General features: G+C 27.9%; 3 protein-coding genes across 3 annotated transcripts; 2 read left to right on the top strand and 1 right to left on the bottom strand.

The window, feature by feature from the left end:
• Positions 1-6,032: 6,032 nt before the first annotated feature.
• On the top strand, positions 6,033-6,692 carry PGO_133450 (60S ribosomal protein L10; the record flags this gene model as incomplete). Its single annotated transcript, XM_028689861.1, has 1 exon — positions 6,033-6,692. The coding sequence occupies one exon, from the start codon at positions 6,033-6,035 to the stop codon at positions 6,690-6,692; it is 660 nt and encodes a 219-aa protein (XP_028545662.1).
• A 6,555-nt stretch (positions 6,693-13,247) lies between these two features.
• On the top strand, positions 13,248-15,217 carry PGO_133440 (serine/threonine protein phosphatase; the record flags this gene model as incomplete). The annotated part of the gene is made up of 5 exons (XM_028689860.1): positions 13,248-13,512; positions 14,005-14,328; positions 14,489-14,640; positions 14,788-14,922; positions 15,179-15,217. 5 exons carry the CDS (start codon positions 13,248-13,250, stop codon positions 15,215-15,217), a joined length of 915 nt encoding a protein of 304 aa, XP_028545661.1.
• Positions 15,218-16,765: 1,548 nt separating this feature from the next.
• Positions 16,766-24,558, bottom strand: PGO_133430 (hypothetical protein, conserved; the record flags this gene model as incomplete). The annotated part of the gene is made up of 5 exons (XM_028689859.1): positions 16,766-16,864; positions 17,130-23,479; positions 23,699-23,842; positions 24,011-24,161; positions 24,523-24,558. The coding sequence occupies 5 exons, from the start codon at positions 24,556-24,558 to the stop codon at positions 16,766-16,768; spliced, it is 6,780 nt and encodes a 2,259-aa protein (XP_028545660.1).
• Between the last annotated feature and the right edge of the window lie 446 nt (positions 24,559-25,004).

Genomic DNA, 25,004 nt, shown 5'->3' with positions numbered 1-25,004 from the left:
ATGGACACATGCGTAAAACCAAATCCTCCAAATGCAAAACAAAAGGTCCAAAATTAATTATAACTCGACCAATAAACAGAAATAACTAATATGAATAATTTCTACTTTTATAAAGGAGAGAAAGGCACTCATAACATATTTGGTAATTTTTTTTTTATGTATTAATGCATATACAAAAATTACTTGAAAAAGTAAAATCACATAAATGTAGGGTAATGAATGTTCTTTTGTGAGTACGCATATAATAAAACTTATATAGAGTTGTAGATACATTTATATATAAGCGTGCAAATGTTTCGCTTCAGAAAAGTTGAGTACCAATTCTACACGTGTGAATCTACATATATGTGACCATGCGATTGTGCATATTAATGCTGGATATACTTAAGCATGAGTGGAAAAAACGTAAGAAAATGTGTATGCAACCGTTCTATCTATCTATCTATCTATCTATCTATATATGCACGTGGTGTGAGTTACTATGGGCACAGCACCTCGTACTCGAACGAATGTCCCTTTACAGTGATTATTGGTATGTTAAATCAATCAGGATTATGCACATAAAATTCTACGGGAAAAAAAGGGGTCAAAATGCTTACAGTTGAGTTTATTTATGTACCCAATAGCAATAATATTTATATTTTGAGAAAATACCTATGATAAAGCACACTGAAGTGAAGGGGGAGTACACGTTAGGTCTAAATATACATTTTGCACAAAAACTATGAAACAAAAAAAGAAAAAAAGTGTACTAATTTTGTATGTTCTATATAGAGGTATGTGGAAGACAGAAAGAAAAAAAAAAAAAAAAAATGTATATATGTGTAATGCAGTGTTGTATATATTTTTTTATTATCTCTATAGAAATAGTGTGGAATTAAAAATACAACATAAAAATTAAGATTACTTTTTTTTTTCTTTCCCCCACTTTTTTAAACCTAATTATATGTTACACAAAATCCGAATATACGTGTTATTGTTCCATGTATTATTCACGCAATGTAAATAAAAAAAAAAAAAAAAAAAAAGAGGAAAATTTTACATACTATTCTTTCGAATTGTATTGTTTGTATAAAAAATACAAAAAAAAAAAAAAAAAAAAAAAAAGAACACTGAAACAGAAGAAAGAGGGTGAAGGGAACATGAAAATAAAATAAACAAAGCAACTCACACACAGTGTGTAGAGATAAAAAAAAAAAAAAAAAAAAACAAAAAACAAATATTTAGATATTTAAAAAAAAGTTCTCTTCCATTAGCCACTTGCTACATGAACGAAAACATGCTAGTGAAAGTGGGTGAGCTTGGAGAATAGAACGAGTTAAACAATTATCTGATTTTTTTTTTCTTTTTACATAGAGGTGCATTTATATATATATATGTATATATGTGCGTGTTTTCTATTTCTACACGGTGGTCACCACTGCGTTTGGATGGCTGCCTGTTTTCCCTTTTACAAATGTGCTAAGAAATAATGTGAAAACAAAAAGTAAATGATTGCCGTAGAACCAGCCTTGGACATTATTGTTTACCGGTGCATCATTGTATGGCCATAGAATATGCCTCTCATGGAGAGGGGTACGCATTTGTGCATTTATGGAGATACACGAAGGATGTGTAAAAAAGTTTTTATGGAAAAATTAGAACTACAATCACCTAAGTAAATAAGGAAGGGGGTGGTGGTGATGGTGGTGGGAGATTTTGGTCATTATTATATCCATACCATTCTTTTGCATTTCTCTCTATAGGTGTAAAAATCTCTGATTAATTGTAACAAGAACATATCCATACGCTAATTCTTGGAAAAGCTAACAATTTAAATTCGCAAAAGGTGAGAACAACATGTGGACACAACATGTGAGGAGACCAAGTTTTGAATAACTTATTTTAAGAGGGAGAAAAATTTATGATGAGAACTGGGGGTACTACATAACTGATTAGTATGTTGCTTGAATTTATACACTCTCCTTCTGATAAACAACTCTTATAAAATGATAAAACAAAAAAGTTGTGTCTTACAATGTTATGATAGTACAGTTGGCACTCTAGGGCAGTATATAACCACTGGTAATGGTTATTTAATTAACCCAGGAAAAAAAAATAAAATAAATGAATAAACAAAGGCGACAAAAATAAATGAATAAACAAAGGCGACAAAAATAAATGAATAAACAAAGGCGACAAAAATAAATGAATAAACAAAGGCGACAAAAATAAATGAATAAACAAAGGCGACAAAAATAAATGAATAAACAAATGCGACAAAAATAAATGAATCAAACAGTGTTACATATGTTACTAAGCGTATATCCGAATTAACCAATTTGGACACTATGGGAGACTACAAAAAGCACACATTAGGTGAGGCAGATATATATGTATTTCTAATTCCATTAATGAACTGGTTGATCTTTTGTGTTCTTTTATTTGTCTACTCCACACTAAATAGTCTTATAAAATGGCGTAGTGTAATTTTTAGGGGGTTGCAAATTTGTATTTGTATAGCCCACAGAGTTGTGTATATACCTTTGCACATTCATTACTTAGCGTTGTGATGTTTTTCCATGATCATGCAATTACATAAGGTGCAATAAAGATGTCTCCACTAATCCATTCATCCAAACACATATTATTCGTATGTATAATCAACAAGGAAAAAAAAAATAAAATAATAAAATTAAGGTACCAAATAGCAAGTTTTATTTTTCACTACATATACTAGCGGTAAATTTCTCACTGCATATAATAGTGTGAAATGGAGCCTTGGAACTCACATAACAATACATGAATAAATCGTGAAATGTTAAAAATTGGATGTAAACTTTTCCACAAATGTGTTGTAATGCCACTGAAAACTGTTTAATACTGTTGAAAAATTGCAAAAAAATGTTTAAGTCTGATGAAAAAAAAGGTAAAAATTCATTCAGTAATGACACGGCAGCATTTTGCTTAGATAACAAAAGCCTGATTTTTTTTTTATTACACCAAAAAAAAAAAAAAAAAAATAGCTTCCCTCTCTTATTAAGCCACACTTTTTATCATATCCTCCCCCACACTTGTATATTTTTCGCGAAATGAGCACACAAAAATTAAAGCATTTATTATATATATATATATATATATATATATATGTGTGTATATATGTGTATATATGTATATATATACATGCTCATGAGTCTCATGTTATATTATTTGTTGTGATGCATTTCTGTTTTTATTTTTTCCATTTCTGCCGCTTAACTTAATTGAACAAGCCAAAAAGTTCACTCGAGAAACACACTTGAGGGTATCTCATATCCTAACTATCTATTTCTTTTTAAGAAAAAATTTACTAATATGCACAACACTTTTTTTCCCTTTCGTTTCATTCTTCTCCTTTTCGGTTGGGATTTAAAAAAATGTAGGAAATATTGAATTCTTCAGAAAAAACTAAAAATATATATATATATATATTACTTTTAAAGATATGTGAAGATACATTTTTTCCATCATACATGCGCGATACAACGTAATGTAAACAAAAAATGAAGTTTTTTTTTTTTTTTTTTTTTAAACTCCTTTCTTTCAACGGAAAGAAAGTAAGGGGGTTGGGGAGTTGAAATCTTTTCCTATTTTTGTTGTGCACCGCTTTTTTATATTCATAAGTTAAAACTTAAGAAACAAAACCTGTCGTGTCGTGTTGTAAAACTCTAAAATAGAAGAGCATACCTTTTATGAACATTTTTTTTTTTCTCTTGAGCTGCATAATGAAACAAACACAGTTTTCATCTCTTAACTTTGTGAGGAACAAAAAGAAAGAAATTGGGAATGAGGAATTCATACTTGTTTACATATACATGTGTTTACATATGCATGTGTATAATATATATACATACATGTAAACATAGTTTTGACTTAACACCCCTTGTTGCTGATTTAGAGTAAACAAACAACTCTTACCCTACCGGTGCATACATATATATATATACATATATATATGTATATATATGTATATATATGTATATATATGCATATATATGCACGCACATGCGTTTAAGCAGACGCTACGTTGTGCTATTCCTGCATGTGTTTATTGGAGGATGGGTACATGATCTGAATTAATTGTGTTATAAACCACCCCATCTGTTACATGCAACGACAGTAGTAGATATAGGTGCATTACCTTTACATGCATGTAACAGTATGCATATGAAGTATGTATTATGCATGTACGTATGTATGTATTATGTATGCATGTATGTATGTACGTATGTATGCCTGTATATATACACAGTTGCGTAACATGTTCTCTCACCTTCCTCCTATGGGGCTTTGGAGATGAAAACAAGCATAACGTCCTCCTTTACCCATGGTGCCGACACTTAGGTCAAAATGTTTTCGCGTATTAAAACAATTGGAAACGAACAAAAATACAAGTGGGGTATATATAGTTTACATATGCATATTATATATATATATATATATATATATACATACATACATGTATAGCATCATCTCTCGCATGTACTACCCCCACTGTGCACTCTCATATACATAAGTTTTGTTTAAATCAAACAATACATCCTCCATAATAGGGCAACGTAAATGAAACTAAGTTCTATGTACATCTCATCAACTCATTTTCTCGTTCACTTCGTTCCACTTCGCCGGTTTCTTGGTTTACCCATTTTGTTCCTTTTTTTTCACTTTTTTTTTCAACTTTTTTTTCACTTTTTTTTCAACTTTTTTTTCACTTTTTTTTCGACTTTCTTTTCGACTTTTTTTTTAACTTTTTTTTTTTTAACTTCTTTATCATTGTCACTTTTTTTCAATTTTTTTTTTTTTTTTAACTCCTTTTTTTTTTTTTTTTTTTTTTTTTTTTTTTATTTTTTTTTTTTTTTTTTTTTTTTTTTTTTTTTTTTTTTTTTTTTTTTTTTTTATTTTTTTTTTTTTTTTTAACTCCTTTTTTTTTTTTTTTTCATTTTGTTTTTCTTAAATATTTTTTCCTTTTTTTTATTTTTTTTCATTATTTTTTCTCCTTAGTGAAAAGTTATAACAATTTTTTTTTTGTTACTTGATTAAGATTTTAGTGATGCAACATTTGCGTTATCCTGCATGAACATTGATATTACCATTTAACAAGAGGATCAGAAACGTACGAACAGAAAACTATAAGAACAAAAAACAGTGCGAACAAAAATCAGTACGATCAAAAATCAGTACAAACAAAAAACAGTACAAACAAAAAACAGTACAAACAAAAAACTGTACAAACAAAAAACAGTACGAATAAAAAAGGGCTCAAACAGAAATACAAACTATAAGCACGAATATATATAGCACTTTTGCATATTCTGAATTAATCATTCATCAAAGCAAATCCCACTTAAAATAGATTTTTCATTATACCTTTTAACTGACAAGGTAATAATACGCCGTCGAAGTAAAAAGGCTTCATTGAATTTTTATTGCATTTGTATAAGCATTATACTTACGTAGATATACATACATGCTTGTACGTACGTGTACATATATATATATATATATATATATATATATATATATATGTGTACGCATGTATGCTTACAGACCATTTTGCCAAAATAAAACTTGTAATACACAAGTTTAGTTATTATGATGAATCAGTGCTGCTCCAAAAAAAAAAAAAAAAAATACATTGAGAAAATATACATATTTTACGTACATATTTACATACATATAGATAATTTATGTATGTATCGACATGCATACACTTCACGGTTTTAGTTTGCTCTTGTCCCTTTTAACTAAACGTGAAAATTTCATACGAAAGATAGGGAAAAATTATACTACCCGTTGGGGAAGATCCCTATCCATATGTACATTGCATACATGCACATACATACGAGAGTATATTTTCACTTAGAGATATGTTCACCTAGATAGATATGTTCACATAATAGCTATTGTAAACCAGATTTGTGTGAACCTAGTTTTTTAAATATGCCTTTTGGAATATATTCACCAGTATTAATTTCTGACATGTGCATAATTTTTTTTCTTTTTTGCGTCCACAGATGGGAAGAAGACCCGCTAGATGTTACCGTTACTGTAAGAACAAACCATATCCCAAAAGTAGATATTGCAGAGGTGTGCCTGATCCCAAAATAAGAATATATGATATGGGAAGAAAAAAAGCAGATGTAAATGAATTCAGTGGAGTTGTTCATTTAGTTTCTTATGAATATGAACAAATATCATCAGAAGCATTGGAAGCTGCACGTATCAGTGCAAATAAATATATGATTACAAATTGTGGTAAGGACAATTTTCACTTAAGAGTTAGAGTACACCCATTCCATGTTTTAAGAATAAATAAAATGTTGTCGTGTGCAGGTGCTGATAGACTTCAAACTGGTATGAGAGGTGCTTTTGGAAAACCAAATGGTGTTGTAGCAAGAGTAGATATTGGACAAGTTCTACTTTCAATAAGAACAAAAGAAAACTTTGTTTCAAAAGCTTGTGAAGCCTTGAGAAGAGCGAAATATAAATTTCCAGGAAGACAAAAAGTGTTTGTTAGTAATAAATGGGGATTTACCAAATTTTCAAAAGATCAATATCAAGAATATAAAAAAAAGGGAAGAATTATATCTGATGGTGTCAGTTGCAAGTTCATAAGAGAAAAGGGACCATTAGATAAAATTTACAAAGACATAAATACAGTTATCGAGTCCTAAATTATTTTGTACATTATATTTTCTTTTTTCTTTTTTTTTTTTTTTTTTTTTACTTTAACATCCTTTCTTCATTACGCGTTGGATTACACAAAAAAAACTATCCATTATTTTCATTATGGAGTTTGTACATATAGTGATGTATATATATAGGCATGTATACATGTTTGTGCATATGTACGTACATGTAGTATATACGTCTTTCACTATCCCACTATTATTACAAACATCTCCCTTTTTTTTTTCTTTTTTTTTTTTTTTTTCTCATACTATCCATTTTTGATTCTTTATCTTTTAGCGACAAATTGCTAATTTAAGAAAGTTAAAGATTCATAAAAATATAACATTTTTTGAGAGATTAAGCAGGAGAAAAAATAATCTAACATATAACATTATGTATAAATTATTCAAAGGTGAACATGTAAAAATAAGGCGATATATTTATATATATAAACGCATATGCATGCTTTTTCACAAGGGGTTTTGAAAAAAAAGCAAAAATTCTAAAGTGGTGTAAATTAAACTGGGCCAAGTGATAAATGCCCTTGTCACATCTTACAAAAGATGTCAGGGAATTTCGCATTCGAATTGATGTGCTTTTCTATATATAAATGTATATGTAACGACAGATGACATTTAATTTTTTTTTTTTTTTTTTTTTTTAATTCCATTTTGATGACTTTGTTGAATGCTGCGCCATGGATTATATTATAACGCTTTATTATTTCATATATTCATATTTTTTATCTCCCGGTTTCAATGAAAACAGATTACTCTATGTAGTAGCATACCATTTTACAAAAAACAAAGCTTTTATTGAGAAATTCCATTTTGGTATATTTTATTCAAAAAAGGGACGAGTTATTCTACTATACATTGGGAATGGTGTATGCTCAATGGTGCCGGAATTATAATAATCCTTGACCGTTCCTTGGGCTGTGCAGCAAAATATTGGATAAATAATGATAAAATTTGGTAATAATAATGGTGGTAGTATCAATAGTGGTAGTAATAATAGTAGCAGCAGTAGTAGTAGTGGTGGGCATAATAATACTTCCCACTTTGTTAGCCTTTTTTTTACGTAAATATCATACGTGATTATTTTTCCTTTAATGTAAAAATTGTACATGTATATATACATATATATATTTCGTTCTTTTAATGCGATGTTCAGTGTTTATCTGTTTCTGGTGTATCTGAAATGTTTCTTCTTCTAAATGTCTAGTTTTATGTGCAGTTTGATGAATCTTTTTTTTTAAGCCCAATTTAATAATAAGTAGAGATGAACACATAGTGAATGTATATTTACATATATGCATATCCCACATAAGTAATCACGTTTTACTGTGATACATAGAAATCTCTGTAATATTATAGAACTTACTGAATTGTCTATTTTTAATGGAAAATATAAAAATGCGCGTACTAAATGCACACCTTGAGTTGTAAGCTCTTCAGAAAATTTTATCATAACATATATTGCCTTCTATTTGACAACCTCGAAACCCCAAAATGTCGAATGCACTTTCACAAATAAGTAACATACATGTGAATGCAGTTATGGCAAAAGGGGACAAGGTGCAAAAATTTATTTCAATATATAATCACTTTTATTACATTTTTAGCATGATCAACTTGCAGTGCCAAGCAATTCTTTGCGAGATAATTTACGTTTCAGTCATTTAGGCAGTTTTCATATGCTTGAAAATTTCTTCCTTCTTGTACCTTGTGCATATATATATATATATGTATGTATATACGTATATGTATAAATATATGTATGTATATACGTATATGTATAAATATATGTCATCGCTACCCCCCTTTTTTTTTTTTTTTTTTTTTTCCTTTTAGCTAATTATTTGAAAATGCATACTTGTGATAATTGCCAAAAAAAAATATAAGTAAAACTAATTTAGTTGTTTTAAATATTTATATAGACAACTTTTTGTTTTAAAAATGTTTCCTAAGTAATGGTAAGAAAATTGGCTTTACATGGGTGCAACTGCTCTTTTTAAAAGACCATTTATTTTTTTTTTTTTTTTTCCTCGTTTTTTCACACACATGCTTAATACCATATATAGAATAGTTAAAATAAGCAATTGTAAAAACATAATTTTTAGTGACTCATAATAAATTAGGACTAACAAGAGCAAACAAAGTATTCCTAAAATAATGTCTTGTTCATAACAAATTAAATATTGTACATAAATAGTTTATGTATATTTTATTTTTATTTATTTATGTATATTTTATTTTTATTTATTTATATATTTATTATTATTATTTTTTTTTTTTTTTTTGACTTGAAAGATGTTTTGTTGGACACTTTTGACTTTTGGTACCTCTGAGTATATACGTACGTTACATTATGTCTGTCTTATGCATATACAGGGGCGAGGGGTGGGATATATAAGACCAAACTTGCAAAAAATTAGGGTGAATGTTTTCAATTGACAAAGTAAATGTGTTCTCTCCAAATGCATATATATATATATATATATATATATATATATATATATATATATATATATATATATGTACAGCCATTTTTTCAATGCATTTTTATTATTATTATTTTTTTATTTTATTCTTTTTTTTTTAAAATCCTTTATATGTGTATCTTATTTAACTTTTTTTATTTACATAAATTAAAAGTTGGATAAGAATTATATTTGTTGAACAAAAAAAATACCATAAGAAACTGTAAATTAATATCCCTCCCCGTTGACTATTATTTATTCTATGAGAAACAACAAATTTGTGTAATATATACACATGTACACGCACAGGTAAAAACATATACATTTTTAATTAAACAGTTAAGAGGAAATTATAATGGACAAAGTGAGAGCAGCTTAGGAGGATAGACGACAAATGCAAAAGTGTGTACCTATATATATATATATATATATGCCCAGAGATATGTGTACAGAATTTTTCTCTTTTTCTTACGACATGTATGCCTGAAGGTATTTGTTTACTTATTTACACCTATACTTAAGCTTACAAGGATATCCGTTCTAGCTCTCGTGAGACATGTATATATATTCATCTCGTTATAAGTTATCCCCTTCGCCCCCCTTTTTTCCTCTCTCATTTTTTTAAAACTTTTTTAAGAATTCTAAAATATGAGGATGAATAGGGAATGAACTATAAGTGAAGAATACATGCCTTATTAATAAAATAGCCTCATTGAAAAATAAATTTACCTAATTGCAAAAATTTACTTCCTGTGTAGTGTTTTATTTTGTAAAATTTATAAAAATGTTTATAATGTTCTTCGTAAAGCTTTTTTTTTTTTTTTTTTTTTTTTTTTTTTTTTTCAAAAAAAACTTGTTAAATGACAAGCTCTTAACATTTTGCTCGTTTTTTTGTTCTTTCTTTCGTTCGCTCCTTTGTTCGTTTTTTTCATTTCCTATTCTATTCTTCCTTTCTATCCATTTTGTATAAATTAAAAATATACTTGTATTATGTATATTGGTGTTTATCAGAAAACCCTAACTACATGCATATTTTTCCTAGTGTGTAGATATTGTTGATGATATCATATCTTAATGACAAGTGTATTTTTTTATGCTTATGCTGTATCTTGCATTACATAATACGCTACGCCCTACGTACTTTTGCGCATATATCACACAATATTACATGGCATTACACAGTATTACATGACATTACACAATATTACATGGCATTACACAATATTACATGGCATTACACAGTATTACATGGCATTACACAGTATTACATGACATTACACAATATTACATGGCATTACACAATATTACATGGCATTACACAGTATTACATGACATTAAAGGACATTACACATAGCGATTATTTAATTTTTTGTTACGTTTAATTATATCATCGTACTTTTGCTCATTTTTATTTTCATTTTTTTTGAGGAATAATTTCATCTCACAAGGAAATAATACACATGTAATGTAATCGTATAATATTATTTTCATTTTAGCTTATATGAATATACATAAGGATGTATACATAACTTTTTAAAACGTAAATTGTAAAGAAAAAAAAAAAAAAAAAAAAAAAAAGGCAGAAAAGAAGAAAAGGCAGAAAAGAAGAAAAGAAGAAAAGAAGAACAGCAGAAAAGAACAGCAGAAAAGAACAGCAGAAAAGAAGAAAAGAAGAAAAGAAGAAAAGAAGAAAAGAAGAAAAGGAAAAATGAGGAAAAAAATGTTAACATAAAAGTGTATTTTTTGATATTTGCGCTTTTGTTTGTTTGTGTGTTTCTGTACTTTTGCACGCATGTGTAAATGTAAAAATGTACATTATATATATGCTTTTATATATGTAACAGCACATGTACAATTTTAATCCTTTTACATGTTACAATTTTTTATATTTCATTTTTTATATTTTTTTTTACGTACATGTTTTTAAATAAAGCAATATGTATCATTTATACATTTTTATGGTTATATATACGTATGGGGCCTGTATGGCACGTTCACGTGTTAAATTCATATTTTTGAACAAGTAAATACATACACATATGTATTACGAATACACGTGTATATAAACATTATATACATATGTATAAATATGTAAATATAAATGTAAATATAAATGTAAATATACATGTAAATGTATGAATGAATGTATACGTGCACATGTTCACATGTACACGATTTTTTTTTTCCTTTTTTTTTTTTTTTTTTTTTTTTTCTGACACGCAACATTTAAGATTTTTGTCAGTTAAAATTTAACATATTGATGTATTCATTCATAGGTCCAAAATTAACAATCTTTTAAACATTTGATTTAGAAAAATAAAATAAAATAGTAATAACACAATAAAAAAAAAAAAAAAAAAAAAAAAAAAAAAAAAAAAAAAAAAAAACAGAAAAAAAAAAAAAAAAAAAAAAAAAAAAAAAAAAAAAAAAGAAAAAAAAAAAAAAAAAAAAAAAATAAAAAAAAAAAAAAAAAAAAAAAAAAAAAAAAAAAAAAAAAAAAAAAAAAAAAAAAAAAAAAAAAAAAAAAACAGCACCTGGAATTAAAACAAACGTATAAAGAAAAAAACTGTGTAAAGGGTGAAAAAAAATTAAATTGTGAAGAGTAGAATTTTTTAAAAAGGAAAAATAGAAAAAAGAAAACATAGTAGGATTACAAAGTTATATATTAAGTAGTATTTCATATAAGAAAAACATAGTACTATTAAGTAGTTATAGACTAAGAAGTATTTTTACATATAAAGAAAACATAGTAAGATTAAGAAGCCCACACACTAAGAAGTATCACATAAAAAAGAAAACATAGCATGATCCGGAAGTTATATAAACTAAGCAGTATCACATAAAAAGAAAATATAGTAGGCAAAAAAAAAAAAAAAATATATATATATATATATATATATAAGTAAATATAGAATTAAAAACAAGAAATATCAAACGGAGGAAAGAAAAAAGAACATACAAGAGGTAAGGATAAACGTAGTATTACAATAAGGAATATTAAACTGTATAGAAAAAGGAGAAAAGGGGTTTAAGCAAAAAGGCAGAAAGGAAGGAAGGGAAAGAAGGTATAATATATAAGAAAAATATAACAGAATAAAAGAACGAAAAAAAAAATACTAACAATAGTATTAATAATAACAATAGTATTAATAATAACAATAGTATTAATAATAACAATAGTATTAATAATAACAATAGAATTAATAATAACAATAGAATTAATAATAACAATAGAATTAATAATAACAGTATCATTATAACATAAAAAATAAAGTAAATACTCGTAATAATTTATTTACACATGTGAAAAAAAAATAAAATATGTATATTTTTGTCTGAGAGAATATACTAAAAGAGAAAACATGCTTTTAATAGATTGGAATTACTAGGATAAGGGAGAAGTGTTATAGTTATAAAACAATTAGTAAAACGTAGTCTTTTTTTTTTTTTTTTTCCTCTTTTTTTTTTGAACCATAATTATTAATACTAGATATATATGCCATATTTCAAAGAATTATATATTCCCTTCTCATGCAACTAATAATATGAAGAAATATTTCTGGAATTAATTTCGAGGAAGATTACACATTTAGTGAAAACGTAGGGGAATAGTACTATGATATACACATTTCTATAGATGCACTCATATTACATATGTATATGTATATATATATGCATATCCATGTACACAAATGTGTAAGCCCATGTGTATCAGCACTAAAATCTGCATGTGTATGTAAACGCATATGTACCTTTTTGCTGCATCCGTTCTCTTTACCCAAAAGAAATGCATAATTTTTTTGGCCCCCATCTTGTCGTTCATTTAACCCCATAAGAAAAAAATATAATAATATATAAGAATAAGAAAAAGAATAAGAAAAAGAATAGGAAAAAGAATAGGAAAAAGAATAGGAAAAAGAATAGGAAAAAGAATAAGAAAGACAAATAAGAAAAACGAATAAGAAAAACGAATAAGAAAAGCCTTCTTCATGATTAATAATAAATATAGTAAGAAGAATTATTATTTCATCATTCCAAGGAGATAACTACAATTTTGCTTGAGTAAATATTTATTATGGCATTAGAAATAGATATAGATAATGTAATATCAAAACTAATAGAAGTTCGAGGAACAAGACCAGGAAAAAATGTCAACTTGACAGAAAATGAAATAAAAATTTTATGTCTATCGAGCAGAGAAATATTTTTAAATCAGCCCATATTACTAGAATTAGAGGCACCAATTAAAATATGTGGAGATATCCACGGCCAATTTTATGACTTGTTAAGACTCTTTGAGTATGGAGGTTTTCCTCCGGATGCAAATTATTTGTTTTTAGGTTATATATATCAACACATGTGTGTCTCAATACATGTACATACATGAGGAGGAGAGGAGGAAAAAAAAAAAAAAAAAAAAAAAAAAGAGCATACTCATTTTTTTCAACATTCGTATGTTTTTTATTTATAAGCACGCATACCAGATAAATGCTTATTTCCCAGCTGTATATTTTTGTATAAACGTAGAGATTTTCTCCGTATCATCCTAATATATGCTGAAAACAGTGCTATATTTTTAATTTTTCTGTGTATAGTATATATATAATCCCCACAAATGGGAAATTTGTCGATAAAATGTTTTTTAACATTTGGGAGTAGAGATACATTTTCCCATGCACAGAAACATACACCTATGTATATACATATATACATGCATTTATGTAGGCATTACCCCCACATGAGCATGTGCTCGTTTATTTTTCCATGATTGTAATTTCCCGAATCATCCATATTCATTTTTTCTATCCCCTTCATCACATCTGTTTTTATAGGAGATTACGTCGATAGAGGAAAACAAAGTTTAGAAACGATTTGTTTACTGTTAGCTTATAAAATAAAATATCCAGAAAATTTTTTTTTACTAAGAGGAAATCACGAATGTGCATCGATTAATAGAATATATGGATTTTATGATGAATGTAAAAGAAGATATAGCGTAAAATTATGGAAGACATTCATTGATTGCTTCAACTGTTTACCAGTTGCAGCAATAATTGATGAAAAAATTTTTTGTATGCATGGTGGGTTATCACCAGAATTAAATAATATGGAACAGATTAGAAAGATAACAAGACCAACGGATGTTCCTGACAATGGTATATTTTGAAATATAAGATTGTATGAGCAATCGAGTTATATTTTAGACATTCATAGGAAATGCACAAATGTTTGATATATAAAGTGTGTATTGCTATTATTACCACCTTTATTTTATGATATTTCACTTTTTTTTTTTCTTTTTTTTTTTTTTTTTAGGCTTATTGTGTGATTTACTGTGGTCCGACCCAGAAAAGGAAATAAATGGATGGGGAGAAAATGATCGAGGGGTTTCATTTACTTTCGGTCAGGATATAGTTCAAAATTTTTTAAGAAAACATGAATTAGATTTAATATGCAGAGCGCATCAGGTAATTGAAATATTAATTGTACACATATATATGTTTGACTTGTGTTATTATAGAAGCCCACTTTATATAAATATGGTATTTCTTTAGTTGAACTTTGCTTTCTTTTTTCTGTGTATAAAATGTTTACTCCTCTTTTAAACTTAATAGGTGGTGGAAGATGGCTATGAATTTTTTGCAAAAAGACAGTTAGTTACCTTATTTTCAGCTCCAAATTATTGTGGAGAATTTGACAATGCCGGTGCCATGATGAGTGTCGATGAGACACTAATGTGTTCATTTCAAGTAAAAAGACAAAAAATGGGAAATATGCAAAATGGGAAAAATGCAAAATGGGAAAAATGAAAAATGGGAAAAATGCAAAAGTGAAAAAATGCAAAAGTGATAAAATGCAAAAGTGAAAAAATGCAAAAGTGATAAAATGCAAAAATGAGAAAAAAAACAATACTGAAAACGTTTTTTCTCTTGCAAACATAATCATGTGCATGCACATATATATATATCTCCTTTTATGTGCCCTTATTTTATCCCCTTCGCGCAGATTTTAAAGCCAGTTGAAAAAAAAAAAACTTCCAATTAAGTGCCATAATCCAGAACCCCAGTATTTAAATTCTAAAATATAAACTTATTAATTATACCACATAAAATTTTGATATATATGTTTTAATTTAATTCATGCAGCTTTTTTTTTTTTTTTTTTTAATTCAAATTTGTTTAAGGGATTGTTTTTGCCAATATGCCCTTATTACCCCTTATATGCCCTATACTAATAACACACTCAAGTATGCAACCACACGCATACACAAGTGCACAACCTTTCTCCCTTGCTTCTATATATATATATATATATATATATATATATATGTGCGAACACGCTTATAAACATCCCATGCATACACACGCTTTTTTACACACATATATAAGCATATATAATTTTTCAAATTGTTTACATAGTTTAAATTTTCTTTTCTTTTTTTTTTATTTTTTGAACACCCAAGAATTTTTTATAAAAGCAATACTTCCCCCATACCGCTATTACATTTCTTATTTCTACATGTATATATTTACAAATGCATATGTGTAAAGCATACTTATGCAAACACATGTATATCTATGTCTGTATATACACAGTATTTATAATGCGTGTCTTTTCATTGCTTTTATAAAAACTCTCTTGGGGTTTTTAATAATTTATTAGGTCATCTATTTATATGTACATGTATAAATATATACTCACGTATGTTTTAAAATAAAAATAAATACGCGATGACAAACTTTACACGATTACAAACTTTGCAACATAACAAACTTTTACACAACAACAAACATTACACAACACACATATATGTAGATGCATATTTATTTACCTATTTGTGGGTGTACACATATTTATCTTCATATATTTAAATTATTAATATGAACTATTTATTCATTTATTAAAAAAAAAAAAAAAAAATGACACTAAATTTAAGGTTCAGTAGTACAGAACATATTTGTTTATTAAAAAGGAGTGAACATGAGACACACAATCGGTTTTATATTTAAGAACACATCGAAATAATCTGTGTACTTTTTTTTTTTTTTTGTTTTCTTTTATACTCGGAAGACATGTATCTATGCTTATACATGGTCTTTTATAGGGTACACGATTATTTGCGCCCTTAAATAGCACGATAATGGGGATTGGGGAAAACAAAGAAAATAATAAAAATAAAATAATAAAAAGAAAATAATAAAAATAAAAGAGATAAAATAAAAAAAAAAAAAAAAAAATGAAGTATAAATGAAGTATAAATAAAGTATAAATGAAGCATAAATGAAGTATAAATGAAGCATAAATGAAGTATAAATGAAGTATAAATGAAGTATAAATGAAGTATTAATGAAGTATAAATCAAATACAGACAAAGCAGAATATTCTAAAAAGTAATACGAACATTTGGTATATTGAAAACGTTTGGTGCTCTTTTACACACACGGATAACTTAGAAAAAATGGAAAATGTGGGAATATTGTGGTAAATGACATAAATCCATAAATGTGGTACTCTTGTTATGCAAAAAAAAAAAGACTAAGGACTTATCACAACTGCAGATCTTTATGCCATTTTTTTTCTTCTATCGACTGTTCACAAAACTTTCATGAGTTCTGACACTTTCACTGGTAATTTCCATTTGGGCTTTATGCCGTATAATTTGAGAACATATTCGAGAATTATATGGGAAACCTAAAAAAAGGGGAGAAAAAAAAAACAAAAAAAAATAATAATCAAATGGATAGAAATAAGGAAATGAAAAAATGGACGAACGAAGATAAAAACGAGAGTTCATAACTGCACCGTTGGTGTACTCAGTTTTCACTTCTTCCGTATGGAGGTGTGTACATCTTTTTCACGTGGTCTAATTTATCTCAGTTTTGCACACGTTTCATCAATTTTTTCATTGAATGAGGAACATGAGTTATATAATGACAATTAGAATTTTGTTACTTACAGTTGCCCCTTTAAAAATGTCTGTAAGGAGGATGGTGAGAGAGAGATCAATCTCTGGAAAAGATACAGCAAGACATCCGGAAAAATCTGATTGTCCATACCCGACAATCCGTTTAATCTTTGAGTTATTTTTCTTATCTTTTTTCGTTTTGCCATGTTCCTTCGTTTTGCCTTGTTCCTTCGCTTTGTCATGTTCCCTCGTTTTGCCTCTTCCCTTTGTTTTGATTTTATGCAGATAAAAATCCTCATTTATGTTGTCTGCATATTCACACTCAAAGAGCTGAAACCCCATTCCCCACTTTCTACTCATTCCTCCAGTCAAAATCAAAGATTCTACACTTTCATCAAGTGAATATGTTTTCCTGACTTTGTTCATAATATAAGGAGGGAAAAAAAATTTATTATTTGCAAAAGCTAGTATTTTACACATAGCCCTAGCAGTATATCGCCCATTAATAGGGATAAATTTATCCAGGATCTTTTTGGAATCATAAATTAGGGGATCAACTACATACGGCTTTGCTTGGGCTAGCTGAAATAGTGATATGTATTCACTACACTGTTTGGCATTGAAATTTTCTAAATAGGTCTTTAATTTGGTTTCCAAGTTGCATTTATTTACTAAACTGGTTGTGCCTGCCCCATTTGCTTCGTTTATCCCTTTTGTTGCATTTTCCCCATTTTCCCCATTTGCAACTCTCGTAGCATCTCCTTTACTCTCGTCCAGCACATTGGTAGCTTCACCCACCTGAGAATCATATCCTCCAGTTTTTTTCCCCTTTGTATTTGATTTCAGCATACTACCAAATTTATTATTCATACTTTCCTTTGAAACCGTTTCAGTGAAGTTAATGTCTCTATTAGCATAAGCTAACCTCCAATAGACATCCGTTTTTTTATTTATTGTATGATTTTCCTCTGATATTAGATCTTTGTTGTTTTTTTTATATAGTTTATTCATGACTAAATAGGTTTCTAATCTGTGCTTCTTCTCTTCCATGAATCTTCTTTCTTCCATTTCGTGTGCACTGTTGTTCGGAGAGGAACAGGTGCCGTTTTTTTCTTTTCCTATTCCTTTCGCCTCTCCTCTCGCTTTTCCCTTTTTTTTTTTTTTTTTTTTTTTTGCGTCCTCATTGCAAAAGTGAGAATCACTAAACATTTCTATTTCTTCTGAATATTCATTCGTGTATATATTCATTTTGTTCTTCCTTTTCAAAATGTTGTTTCTTTGTTTCTGCATAATATTGTATTTATAATCAATTAGTTTTTTCAAAAGTTCCTCATCATTTTTGATTAGTTTCTTTAGCAAGTCTTGGCTCACCGTTTCGAATGTGTTCAAATTCTTTGTGCTGATCCCCTTTTTTTTCATGTTATTCGAGCCTACAGTTCCATCATCTTCATTCTGCATTTTGTTAAATAAAGGGTTATTAATATTTCTAATTTTCTTATTTTTTTCTTGTATACTTCTTCTTAAATCCTTTATATAATTAAACAATTTTCGATACTTTCTGTTTCTTCTATGATATTGATTGTACTTTTCCTTTAGCACACTATTGGCAGATTCATCTCCACTACTTCTGGCATTAACATTGTGAAAGAGTGTTTTAATATTTTCATCAAAATTCAATTTATAAAATCGATTTCCTTCCTCTAAATTGTATGAATGATTGTGTTGATAATTTGTGTCATTTTCTGTATTATTATATTCTGGTGAATTATTCAAAGCATTTATAAAAATAAAAGGAGCACTATAATTAGATAACAATTCATCTGTGTCATTCTGATATTTAAAAACCACACAATTAGAATTGTTAGAACTATATAATTTGTTCCCTTTTTCATTGTTCATGTTATTATTTTCACTATAATTGGTTAGTTTGTAATTCATGCAGCTGCGAGACCGTTTATTTGTTGTATGATCATTTGTGTGAACAAATAACATGTTTTTTTTATTTTTTTCTGAAAATCCTAAATTAGAAGTAATTTTGTTAATATTTTTTATATTCCATTTTTTGTCCATTTTATTATTATTCATGTCTTCTCTTAAAAATTCATTACAATAATAGTTATTATTACTGTGCAGGTAATTTTCATACATTTTCCTATTTGTATAACTGCATAAATTTTTATCATACATGTAGTTAAAATCATCATTTCTGTAATTATAAACAAATTTATTGTTTATATCTTCATTTTTCTTTTGTTGCATCATGAAAAAATTTTTCAAAAATATATTTTCATTATTTTCATACATATTTTTTATCGAATCATTAATTTTCTTCGTTTTTACTCTTAAATTGTCTACATGATTTAGTAATTTATTTCTAAAACTAAATGGTTCTTTATTTTTTGTATAACTATCTAGAACATTATTCGATACACATTTCTTTCCTTGTATGTCAATATCTGCAATTTTTTTATTGTTTAATAGGATATTCACTTGTGCATTATTATTACACTCCTCTGCCTTAAGATTTGTTTCATCTTCTAAAATTTTTATTTCGCTCTCTTCCACGCCATTCAACTCATTCTTTCCCAATTTATTCTTTTGCATATTGTTGACACTTTTTAACCATTTACCAGAATTTTCACATGGATTATTCTTTCCAATACTAGAGTAATAGACATCGACACTTATTGATCTCCGCTTAATCGATGTTATCTCATCAATAAAACTGAATTTAACATTCCCATGTTTGTTTATTGGTACACTACTTTGGATTTCTCTATTGTTATAAATTCTATTAGACGGATTCATATTGACATTTTTTTTCCCTTGATACATATCATTTGCAAAATTGGAAATGTTATTCAATTTTTTATTTTTTGATACGAATGCATTAGGTATTAATTCATTACTTCTGAGGATGTTAGAACTTTCTTTGATTAGACTTGATTTTTTCTCTTTATTGTTATTTTTTTTCCCTTTTTCATTTGTTTTCATGGAAGGGTCGTTATTATTTTTACTTTTTTTCATTTCATTTTGATGCTTTTTTAAAATGTAAGAAGGAATTGGTATATACATTTCATCTTTCAAATTTAAAGGTTTAATAATATATTTGTAAATATATTCATAGTATTTAAGTCCTGATATATTATTAATCAATTCTGATATGATATATGTATCAATTAGGTATAAATATTCTCCATACATTTTGGATTTATTGGATACATTGTAATTTCTGGAATTTTCTATCATTTTAATCATTTCATCAGTGTCAATAAATTTGCTTAAAGTTATTTTCTCATGAAATGGTTTCTTAATAAAACATTTCAATGTTAATACATCTTTTATTCGGATATTCTTTTTATTATTGCATATGAACCCATCCCAATAATTGCAAATATAATCGTTTATTGTGCTCTTAAAATTTCTTATCTGCTTTGCTTCAATATCCTTTATAATTTTCTCACATATTTCCTCCTTCTCCCTATCGTACCTTGTATCATACATCTGGCAATCTACTCCTTTCTTTTGACGATTAGTCCTGGTATTCTTCTTCGATCTGGAGACAAAATAATTATGAGAATTCATCTCAGAACTGATGCGTGACAGACTCTGATAGCTGTTAGTTGAATCTTTCTCATTATCATCCTCTTCTTTGCTTCTGCCCTGATCCCCATCACTACTAAAAGAATGATCATAATTTTCACAATATCTGCTTGTGTTATTGTTAAAACCATAGATGTTGTTGTACTTACTCCTTGATGTAGTTCCTACAGGAATGAACCCCTCCTCTATCTTCACCTTTAATTCCTCAATGCCAACTTCTAAAGCAGATGCATGAGACCCATCAACAATTCCTTCATTAGCAGAACAGAACTCATCCAAATGAGTATCCGTCTTTTTTAATTCATCAAAATAATCATTTTCAAATTTATTAATTCCATTTGATATTTCATCTTTGCATTTGTTTTGCACATACTGCGATACATCTATAATTCCAAGTGGAACTTCATTAGCTGCTTCGAATTGTTTGTTCTGCTGATCTTGTGATTCCTCCTTCTGAATTAAAATCCTCGGGCAGTTGTCATTATTATTCGCATTCTCTTCTTGGTCTGTCTTTTTTTTTTTTTTTTTTTTTTTTTTAAAATTTAAAAAGAAATTTTCAAAGGAATGTTGTTCATGAACTAAGTTTGACATTAGATGTATCAAAGCAATAGTTAGGATAGCTTTATTTAAGGAATAACCACTAAAGAGGGAATGTCTTGTTATTGGCCTCCTGTCTGTTGTGCTGGTTACACCAACACATGTATCAACAACAATTTTTTTATTATGTATAATAGCTACTTGGCAACCTAATATTTTTTTCTCCTCGTATAATCTTTTGAGTAAATTATGAATTCTTTTTTCAAGAAATGAATTGGGAGTTTTATCAATTGGGATAGTGTAAATGGAATGATGAATCGGTTTATACATTTTTTCTAATGCTTCTCTTGCTCTTCTTGAAAATATACTAAGATAGTTTATACTTACATTCATTTGGGTACATAAACCATGAAGTAATGAAGCTACTCGCATAAAAAATATAATATCCTTTGGGACATCACTAATTGGATTTTTATCTACAACATCTTTTTTGTCTATATTTTTCAAAACTTCTAAATTGCTATTTTTTTTAACATCAAGGGGACCATTTGTCTGTTCTTTACTTCCACCCGTTCCTGCTGCTGTTGTTGTTGCAGCTCCTTCTTCACCCATTTTGTTACTTGACTCTTCTAACTTTTTTAAAAAAAAACGCTTTAAATTTTCAATATATATTTCTGGATCATATGTGAAATCCTCCTTAAAACAGAAACCCATATCTTCAAATGCTTCTATAATATTTAGAACATTCATACAACTTATATTGTAAACTAATTTACAAAATGCTAATTTCATTACTCCATCTAATTGTTTAATCAATCCCCAATCGATAATCGCTGGAACGAATGTGTATGATCGTCTTCTATTCTTTTTTTTTTCATCAGATTCATGTATATCTTTTTTATTTATTTCTGTGTTCTTTTTTTCTTCTTTTACATTTCTTTCTTTGGAAGATTCCCTCTTTGCATTCATACATTCTTGAAACATATTCCTTTGCATATGGAGAGAATTATTTTCATTTTCAATCAGCTTTGTTTGACATTCTCCTTGACCCATAGAATTTGTACCTAATTGGAAATGGTCTCTCCTAGGATTGGAATAAGAAATATATTCTTCTGATTTGGAAATACTTTTTCGAATTGTGCTTACTCCATCACTCATATTTTCATTAATGATAAAATTATAATCTTCTTTCAATACTTGATCCGAAATTTCCTCATTTTTTTTGTTCGAATAATCAACAAAGCTGAATGATTTGAAAAATGGGTTCATATTACTTGTTGGTTCACATTTCATCTTATCTATGTTGTACCTTGCATCTATTAAGTCCTCCATGGATGCACTAGAAATGTTAGATTTATTTGGTGCATTCAGCTTGTTGCATCTGTTAGATGTACTAAATGTGTTAAATGCATTTGACGTGTAAGAAGTGTTAGAACTGTCAGATCCATTCATCGTTCCAATAAAAGATTTTTTTTTCTTTTCTTCGAAATCACTTGGATTGTCATCAGCAAGATGCGTACTCAGAATTAACTTCTCATTATTCTCTTCCTCTTTGTCTCTTTCAGCTACTCCTGTGTCTTTTTCCTCATCTTGATGTTCGCTTTGTTTACGTCTATGTAGACTACTTCCATCGGATCTCCTTTTTCTAATCCTCCGTCTGTGTCTTTTCTTCTCTTCCACCATAACAAGTATATTACCTGGATGAGGGTCTCCATGAAAAAAACCATCGTTATGAATTTGATATGCAAAATAATCAATAATTTTATACACTAAATCATAGGCATTGATGTTATACTTCTTTATCGAATTGGTATCTGTTATTTTGAACCCTTTTATATATTCCATTACTAACACTTTTGAGGTTGTATATGCACAATAAATTTTAGGAATTTTTAAAGGAATTCCAGATTTTTTAAAAGTATTATAAGCTAATATCTGATGATACAATTCGTACTTATAATTCAATTCCCTAGATGCAGAATCTTGCCATTCATCAATAAAATCCGTGAAATAAAAATTCTTGTCTATTAATCCAAAGGCCCATGATACTTTTTTCAACGTATTTATATCAGACGAAAGAAATTGATCAATTCCCTCATGTTGAATTTTTATAATAACATCATAATCATTTGTTTTCTTAATTTCATTCACACTTGTTCTGTTATGTTCATGATTCTTTAATTGAGCTCGATGAACCTGTCCTATAGATGCGCTCGCTAATGGCTCATTTTCAATGTGTTCGAATATGTCATAAATGTTTCCTATAATGTATTTAAAATGGGGTCAAGGGGTTCATATATATATATATATATGTGCAACTCGCATAAGTCATCGCATTCACACATGTAAATACATCCACTGTGCACATGCATCCACACAACTTGTATATTTCATTCAAAAAATATATAAAATTTAAAAAAAATTAAAAAAATTGTATAAATAACAAGATTAAATATAATCGAACCATTTGTGTTCCATACCTAATTCTCTTTTTAAAATAATTTCTATCTTATCAAAGGAAGATGTTGGCATCATGTCTTGCAATTTTGTAAACTTTTCTATGTACGGCATTGGCATGATATTTTCTTGCGTACTTAAAAATTGACCTACCTTTACCCACCATCCTATAGAAGAGGAAAGGGGAGGACAAGAAAAAAAAAAAAAAAAAAAAAAAAATCTAGACACGTTGAAAGATGGACATAGATATATTATGCTTCAAAATATATTAATTACCAAAAATGATGGTTGTTTATTTCAAAATAAAGCACAATAATAATGGAATAATTACATACCTCTTAATTCGTATATATTGTTGAGCATTTTTGTTGCAAATTCTTCATGCTTCTTCTCCCAATATTCTGTCTTTTTCTCCACAGGCATTTTTTTTGCTTTCCTCAAGGCATTTTTGTATTCAACGTACAAACTGCTGCAGTACCAAATGGTCTATCAAGAATGAAATAAAAACAAAAAAAAAAATAAATAAAATAAAAAACGTACGGAAGAAAATATTTTAGAATAAATAGGATGAAGCAAAATAGGATACATGAAAAATTAGAAATCAAGAACCAATGATTCGCAATGAGCAGCTCCCCTCATAGGGTTTTGCACACAAATGCAATTCTTCCGTGAAAGAGAAAAAAAAAAAAAATAGAATAATTCTACGAATCAGTTTACACTTCATATGATATGAAATTTATATAAATATACAAATTCAATATGTCTACATGTATAATGAATATGATACACGTTTTATTTTTTCTCATTTTATCTAAAAATCTTTTTTTTTTTTTTTTTCTAAGCATACCCGGATCCTACGATTCCATTGGTCATACTGGTTCATTCTTGCCTGAACGTAATGTGAAAACTTGTTTTTTATTTTATTTTTCTTCCCCAAGAATCCTTGTAAAATTAAAATATCAAATCTTCTTGTTGGAGTGCGTGTGACCAGTACTTTTTCCTTTTTTTTTTTTTTTTTTTTTTTTTTACGTTTTCTTCAAATGTGAACTAAAACAAGACGTTGAAACTTGCAAAGGGTATAGCCGTTTCTTCGTCCAATGGTACAAGGATAAGAAATCGATTATGTATGATGTTAATATTTTTTTTTTTTTTTTTTTTTTTTACTTAAAAAGTATAAAAAAAAAGGAGAAAAATAAGATTGAAAAAGAAAAAAGTAACGAGCCGTAAAAGACATAACAATAAACACAAAAAATGAATCACAAAAAAGAAAAGCAAAAAACAGTGAAAATGGCAATGACAATAACAGTGGAAATGAAAACATCATGGGTC

The sequence above is a fragment of the Plasmodium gonderi genome (assembly GCF_002157705.1).
Source record: "Plasmodium gonderi DNA, contig: Chr13, whole genome shotgun sequence".
Classification (NCBI taxonomy): Eukaryota; Apicomplexa; class Aconoidasida; order Haemosporida; family Plasmodiidae; genus Plasmodium; species Plasmodium gonderi.
The sequence above is the reverse complement of the archived record's forward strand: the minus strand, read 5'-3'. Positions and strand labels throughout refer to the sequence as shown.